This window comes from Aquarana catesbeiana, linkage group LG04 (assembly GCF_042186555.1).
Source record: "Aquarana catesbeiana isolate 2022-GZ linkage group LG04, ASM4218655v1, whole genome shotgun sequence".
In the NCBI taxonomy this organism is placed as follows: Eukaryota; Metazoa; Chordata; class Amphibia; order Anura; family Ranidae; genus Aquarana; species Aquarana catesbeiana.
Genome location: NC_133327.1, coordinates 489,027,472 through 489,035,723, shown reverse-complemented (window position 1 = coordinate 489,035,723; position 8,252 = coordinate 489,027,472). Strand labels below are relative to the sequence as shown.

The 8,252-nt window shown below is 39.9% G+C and overlaps 1 protein-coding gene across 3 annotated transcripts in view; it reads right to left on the bottom strand.

Annotated features, from left to right (window-relative positions):
* Positions 1-5,887: 5,887 nt before the first annotated feature.
* The window catches only part of FEZ2 (fasciculation and elongation protein zeta 2), a 335,869-nt gene continuing 333,504 nt past the window's right edge, over positions 5,888-8,252 (bottom strand). For all 3 annotated transcript variants that reach the window (XM_073627652.1, XM_073627653.1, XM_073627654.1), the window contains one exon: positions 5,888-6,516. In XM_073627652.1, coding sequence (XP_073483753.1) covers positions 6,500-6,516 — 17 coding nt within the window. In that variant the 3' untranslated portion in view covers positions 5,888-6,499. The remainder of the gene's footprint in view (positions 6,517-8,252) is intronic.

Genomic DNA, 8,252 nt, shown 5'->3' with positions numbered 1-8,252 from the left:
TTTGAGCTCTAAAGGGCTTTGTAATGGATACAACCCATATAGCCAACAAGCATACCATAAATTAAAAGCATTAAAAAGGAAAAATACACACTGTTTTACATGTAAATCAATATTTATTTTGGACTTGCTTTTTGCTCCATGATGAAAAACAAAAAATAGGCAACAAAAAACCTACATACAGAATTAAAAACAAAAAATTTGCAACATACTAATGAAATTTACATTTATACTAAAAGGAAACAATTGGTGAATGAAAAACGGCAGCAGCTTTAAAATATTTTGTACACATATTGAATGGGCAATTAACACTTGAAGACAATGTAAATATTTTATTATCTTACGTAAAAACTGTGGAGCATGTCACTTCTGGCTTCCTCACAATCATTAGCAACCTTGCAATTAAAAAGAATCTGCCATAAAGCACAGGCACCTATATTAAAAAATATTGAATAAATTGTAGCGCTAAAAACACACATACACGGAAGGTAAATAAAAAGTTCTAAGTGCATGTAAACGTAATGTCCCAAAAAGTAATATATAATCCAAAAGGACGATAGTCCACAGTGAAAGTGAATGATCCGTGTATCAATCCTGTCTGCTTCCCAACCATCAACTTGTATGTCATCAACTTTAGTGAATAGATGGAATACGCTTACCAGAAAGGTTGGATTCTACTGCCATAAGCATAGAATGGAGCTTGATGCCACCCAGGGCAAAGTGGTACGGTGTTGGAGGCAAGGGTAGAGCCTCTGCAAGGCCGGGATGTCCCCTCTTTATCCACCGAAGCAGAGCCAAAATGGATTCCAAAAAACAGAGTGATTTCTCAGTTCCCCAGGATATGTGGAAAGAAAAAGGAATGCTTCCACATAGTGTAACTCAGGGTATTTTTATTACTAAAAAACCACGATACATATAAAAAGTGATCACAAAGTAAAAAGCAGTGTATAGGGTCTATAAAAGCCCCCCGACGCGTTTCGGTCAAATGACCTTCAACATGCCCCTGTTGAAGGTCATTGGACCGAAACGTGTAGGGCGGCTTTTATAGACCCTATACACTGCTTTTTACTTTGTGATCACTTTTTATATGTATCGTGGTTTTTTAGTAATAAAAATACCCTGAGTTACACTATGTGGAAGCATTACTTCTTCTTTCCACATATCCTGGGGAACTGAGAAACCACTCTTTTTTGGAATCCATTTTGGCTCTGCTTCGGTGGATAAAGAGGGGACGTCCCGGCCTTGCAGAGGCTCTACCCTTGCCTTCAACACCGTACCACTTTGCCCTGGGTGGCATCAAGCTCCATTGATTCTATGCTTATGGCAGTAGAATCCAACCTTTCTGGTAAGCGTATTCCATCTATTCGCTAAAGTTGATGACATACAAGTTGATGGTTGGGAAGCAGACAGGATTGATACACAGATCATTCACTTTCACTGTGGACTATCATCCTTTTGGATTATATATTACTTTTTTGGGACATTACGTTTACATGCACTTAGAACTTTTTATTTACCTTCAGTGTATGTGTGTTTTTAGCGCTACAATTTATTCAATATTTGTTTTCCTTTTTGTCACATGGTTTGTAGCAGCTGGTTTTGTTTCTTTTGGGTAGCGCATTAATCATCCCCTTTTCATACCTATGTTAAAAAGTCACTAACGGAAGCTCCAAACCACACAGTGGTTTCAGGGTAGTGACTTCACAGGGAGTAAAGCTGAAGAGAATACTCTTGGAAGAAAAAACATTGCTATCATATAATGTTTTAACAAAGCATCATTAGAAAACTGATAAAATTAGTATTGCTGATAAAAAAAAAATGTGAATTAAAAAGTAATTATTTTGTGAAACTACTTAAAAAGGAAAGAAAATCAGAGCAGAGTATCCACGGTAAAGTGTTTACTATTGCACGTTTGAGCTGCAGATATTCTACAAAACATTCAATCTTATGTGAAATATGTTTCATTCAGCTTTTAGCACATTTCATATCCAAAGTATACATGCAACTGTAAATTAATAAGTGACCAAGCAACATACGATTACTAAATATTCCCTTTAGCTGAAATTACATAACCATGTACTGCATAGTTTAAACACGTTGGTGTTAAACAATTATGTTCCCTTGTATTTTTATCAAAGTGCTGTGCAAAGTTTACTTTTATATTAGTATTCATTTTTCTACTTGCCATGGGATACCACTGTAGTCTTCTGTAGTATATAAAGCTGAATATGATAACTGCTCTGTTTTGAAACATTAAATTCATAATGTGATCAATTTTGCATTTATATAATTTAAATGTTGTTTATTCTAACCACTGCTAATGACTGTGAATAATAAAACTATGGAGTCAAGTTTCATGTAAGTGCAAAAATGTTGGACAATTACATAACAGAAAAAAAAATCTAAACAATTTAGGCCTGTTTAATTGGCAGTGGAAGAACTGCTTAACATTTCCACAGTGCTATGTTTTTCTGTAAATGTATGCTCTTATTTTCAGGGTAATACTGTATGTCTCCAATGTACAAGGATTGGTTAGAATTACTCAGGATATAATGTCAAATGACTGTGGACTGGGACGGGTGACCATCTCATGTCCACAGTGGCAGGTAAACACTCAGCAGCTGACAGTTCTCAGTGGGAACATTGACAGAAGATGCTGGAAAACCTGTTCTGCTCAATACTGTTGTCTCACCAATAAGCAGTGCAAGCAACAAATCCTCTCCCAATTGTACTGATAAACGTGCTAGGTCAGCAGAACAGATTTAAAGCATCAAAACATTCAACTGCTTTCTAAATTTGGGTCTGGCTTTTGTAACCATCACACACATACAATACTTTTTTTACCCACTTTTCTTGCAATGGCAGAACAGCTAGTCTCTAGTTGAGTAATTAAGTTTAATGCATTCTGTCTGACCACCACGCACTCCTCAACATTATCCACTATCACACAGCAGGAAACTACTACTGCATTATTTAACAATATTTTTATTCCTGATTAGCCATGTCGTGAGAGCAACGGACGTGGAATTTTTTTCCCTTACCACATGAATGGAATGAATAACCAGGATTTATCCTTTAAAAGACCCTTCAAGTACAGATAAGTTTATCTGACAGAAATGCACTCAGTTCCTAATTTCTGTTTTGGCTGACTACATAGCAGCGCCTTTTCTGATCAGAAATCGCATGAAATGGTTTTAGCCCTGTTCATTTGTCTCCTGGTAAACTACAGAACACCTCCCACTTATCTCTATCATTGTTTTGTAGTCCACAATATAAAATAAACAGGACATAAAACAGTTAAGATTTTTTTTTGTAATTATTGAACAAATATAAGAAAATCCTTTCAATGGTATGGCAGACCAAAAGGGAGCAAATAGGAGGTAACAGGAATATGTTAGGGTGTACATACATTTTATTACCTGGCTTAGAGGTTACCTTTAGTAAAAGTAATATGGCAAAAAAAAAAAAAAAGAAATACAGGCAGCTGACAGTACATGTCAGTCAAGCTTGAACTTGCCTACCCCTCCCTTTATATTACAACAGGATCACAGCCTGCCAACAGCAAGAACTCCCATTAAATTGTATGATATGTTGTAAGTATACTTTCACAACTGTACTGTTACCCTGATTGCCCTAGACCTAGCCTAAAAAAAACAAAAAACAAAAACAACAAAAAAAAAACAAAAACAAAAAAAAGACTTGACTCAGAATGTGAAGATGGTGGCAGGCCTTTGGACTTGGAGTTGTAAGTATGCATCTAGCTGCCTTTTGCCATTATCTTGTGAAATACAGACAAAATACATAATACAATCTTGTTAGGATGCAGTTAATTAGGTCTATAAAAGTGTACTCCATTAGAAAGATGAAAGATGAAAGATTTAAAGTAGAAATCTATCAGAGAAAACAAGTTGTCAATGTAAACAATATGAACCAACTCAATATCTATGTCCTTACATAACAAATGATACTGGGGATAAGATGTGTCTAATGTAGAAAAATGCATAACAATATAGCATAAAATACACATCATACGACCATATTGATCAAGGTTAATGCATTAGTCGTCTAAAAATATGTTATAGTTATTAAAGAGTAAAAATAACACTGCATTCAGGAGTCTTCCCCTTAACATGATAAATAAAAATACACAAATCTCAAACTTTGAAACATGCACAAGTGCAACATATTGGCCTGAATACTGTTCGATAGCACATCATACAATTTATAAAGTAGAAACTGTTATACCCCTTTTCACACCGAAGCGCTGCTAAAACAGCCTCTAAAGATTGATAGTTTTTGCTGTGCTTTTTGGGCGCTAGTGGGTCGCTTTTTTAAGGTCATGTGCGAACAGTACTTAAGTGGATTTTGTATAATATACACTAACCCAAAGTTACTAACAGGCCAGCAGAAACCATTTTTTTTTCAGGAGAACAGCATTACTGTGTACCTCTTGCCACAGCAGACAGCTTTTAGGCTTAAGAATAGATTGGAAATTCTTTTTACGGAATGTCTGGGTCTTCTTAGCTCCGGCTGTTTGCATATATTGGGACCCAGGCCTGGACTGGGACAAAAATTTGGCCCTGGACTATATCCAGACCGGCCCACTTTAATTTTGCAAACATGCACAAAAAGAAGTGAACAAGTGAAGTGGGAGGGCTAACATAATTTCAGAAACCGGCATTGCCGCACAGCCATTGGCTGCCTTTCAGCAATGCAGCGGCGCTGAGGCTGAGCCGGGTTGCGCACCATGAAGTGAGGTGATGGGCAGTGCGGATGACAGGTCTCTCCGGTACCGGCCTGCCAAACCACCCTGGCCGTCCAACCCTGATGGCCACCCAAGCTCCCCCCCTTCACTGGCAATTAGCTGTTCTACTTTATTTCTCCTATAGGCAGGGCTGGCCCAAGACATTGTGCTGCCTATGTCCAAGAATAAAATGCAACTCCCCCCCCCAAAAATAAATAAAAATCACGCCCCACATCCATTATTTTATATCATGAGATGGTGAGAGAGAGGGAGTGAGAGAGATGGGAGTAAGAGGGGGGGGTTGAGGGAAAGAGGGTTGAGGGAAAGGGGATGAGAGAGAGAAGGGAGCTGAGAGACAGAGAGAGGGGGGCTGAGGGACCACATAGCACTGTCCCTGGGGTGCTCTCGCTGCTCTGCTCTTTCCAGCGGCTCCTTGCCAGCCTCCGCCTCCAGCCTGTCCTGCCCCCCAGTCAGCCTGTCCTCCGGCCTCGAGGTTCTGGGAGCGCCAGGGTGGCCGCGCCCGCTCTTGTTTGCCTCTTCGGTGGTCAGGGAGGGGCTGGAGCTCTTCTCCCTCCCGGGCTCTCACATCTAACTGCCTTTCTCGCTGGCCACCTTTCCCAAATCCTCGCCGCTGTTTGCTACCACGCTCCTGCTACCGCTGAATTCTGCATAAAAACCGAGCCACTGAGCCATCGGCCCACCGCGAAACTCCCGGTAGTCCCGATGGCCAGTACATACCCGTTGGGACAAAATAGTAAATAAAAGTTGAGGAAAATGGCCATGAAGCTTGCACCTTTAAAAATATATCAAAATCCATCTCTCTAATCTGGCATGTTCCACTTAAAAAGAGAATGTCACTTTACTTAGTCAGGACCCACTCATACTTATCTTCTCAACGTCAATGTCCCCCACACAGCAACAAAGTACTCAGAAATGAGGAAGCCTGGGTACTTTTTCTATAACACAGTGCTTCTTCCTAGGGAGAGGAGAGACTCGACCCTATATAAGCTCCAACACAAAATATTGGTTGAACTGGATGGACTAGACTATGTAACAATCCGAGAAAAAGCTTACATGATTAGGACTGCAATGGAGTGTGGGAAAGGTATGGACAGGATAAAGTGGACTTTTGCTGACATAATTTGTAGTGCTTATATTTTTTATTTTGTGAAGTTTAATAACATGTTTACCTTTTAAGAGAAAAAAAATCGTTTATATATCAGTGCAATTTGTATTTGATCACTTTTATACTAGACTAAACGAGAAAATATTCCTGAAAAGTGCGATTTTATATTCAGCTGTTAGATAAAACTATATATCTGTATGAAACTTTTGTTTCTGCTGTTTGATAAAACTATATGGAACTTTTGTTGTCTCATCTTAAAATGAATGGGTCATTGCACATTTTTACTTACATGTACTGTAAAAATAGAATTAGATGCATAAAAACCAAGTTAAAACTGTACATTTGTCCTAATCTCATAAATCGCACATTAAATTTATCCACCCTAAGAGACAAGTTATATGTACTCTACATAAGCAATGATAGGAGCTCGGAACAATCTGCTACCACAGACAAGGGCAACAGCTGATTAATCATATCAACATGCTCAAAACACCAAATCGCCAAACTGATACAGGATTCAGATGAAAGCAGATCCTCTATAGGGTCATTTAACAAAGAGGGACTTCTGTGTGTCCATGAAAAATACATCTTCTGAAACACGAGGGAGGTCGTTCAATGGAGATGGAAAATTCCTAGGTAGGACACAAAACTGTAAAAGAAAAAAATCATTGTTATTAAAAAATAGTCAAGAAACTTAACCACTGCACAGTAGTGGCTTACATATGAAAAATTCTGTCCAGGAAATGATTACTGTTGCATATGACAACCATATTTTTTTCAAGATATGCACTACAAAATGGTGATGCTGACTTTTTAATCTACACAATCTGCTGACACTGGATCCCCTTAGGTCTATAAATATAGAAGTCACATTTTCTCAAGCCCCGAGGAAGGAGGGGTGTGTGAAAGACCTTGAAATTTGATGGACTTGTATTGCTAATAAATGTTTCTGGACTCTAATTTCACTTCCAGATGTTTCCTGCCGCTTGTTGCATGGAAGTAGCCTCACTTAAGAAATCCAGCTGAGTAAGAGCCCTTTCATACTGGGGCGGTTTGCATGCGCTATTGCGCTAATAATAGCGCCTGCAAACCGACCCGAAAGTGCCGCTGCTTGCATTTCAGTGTGAAAGCCCCGAGGGCTTTCACACTGGAGCGATGCGCTGGCAGGACGGTAAAAAAAGTCCTGCCAGCAGCATCTTCGGAGCGGTGTGTATACCGCTCCTGCCTATTAAAATCAATGGGACGGCGCGGCTATACCGCCGGCAAAGCACCTCTGCAGAGGCGCTTTGCGGTGGTATTTAACCCTTTCTCGGCCACTAGCGGGGGGTAAAACTGCCCCGCTAGCGGCCGCATACCGACAGTAAAACGCCGCTAATAATAGCGGCGTTTTACCGCCGACGCCGTCCCCCGCCCCAGTGTGAAAGGGCTCTAATAGTAAAGTAGGTCATTCATGTTTCTGGAAATGAATGATCGGAGATCTATTGGCTCTTATATATGTATTCAGAAACAGAAACCTGGCAGAGGTTTTAACCCTTACACGTGCAATCCAAGACAAATGAAAAAGATGTGGACGCAATTGAAGTAATCAGCTGAAGCAGAGCCACAAAACACTTATCTGGCCAGCTCACCCAAGACCTTATTTATACAATAACTAATTACCTGTAAACTATCAAAATTACTAATCATTAAAACATCTTCACAATTGTATTGCTGCTCAGAATAAAAACTGCAGTGAAACTTTCCTTGCTGTTTGATATTCCCAAAAAGGTTAAAGTTGATGTAAACCCTTACATATACCAAATGAAGTGACTAGCCTCACGTAATACACAAAGATAAAACAAATCCTTTTACATAATTTGCACTCAGTCCTCTATGGCTTCCTAAAGCACACGTTCGTTCCAGAAGGCGGGGGCGGGGATCTGGGGTCACATACTGCAAAGCATAGAGCAGGGAGCTGAGTGTAATCTGAGAGGAGGGAAGCAACCCCAACTCTACACAGTCTCAAAAGGAAATATGTACAGCTGAGGCTATTAATCACCTGCTCTATGCTGGGGAGTGTTAGACAGGGCTGTCTCCCACGATTGCAGATATAGACTGTCTGAAATGATAGCAGAGGAATGACTGAGCAGACAGACATTACACTAGGTGCTTTGGATAAGTACACACTATAAAAGGCTTTGCTATGTTCATTTTTCTTTTCAGAGGTTTACAACTACTTTAACTTTAAAATGCATTCATATCAACCTTTCTAACCTGTTCCCGAGTTGTACTGTGGCAGAATGGCACGGACAGGCGAATCGCCGTCATACAACGTCAGGCGCGCGCGCCCCCTCGGCGGCCGTGATGATCGGATTCGATCCAGAAGCGATCAATCTCCAGGCCCAG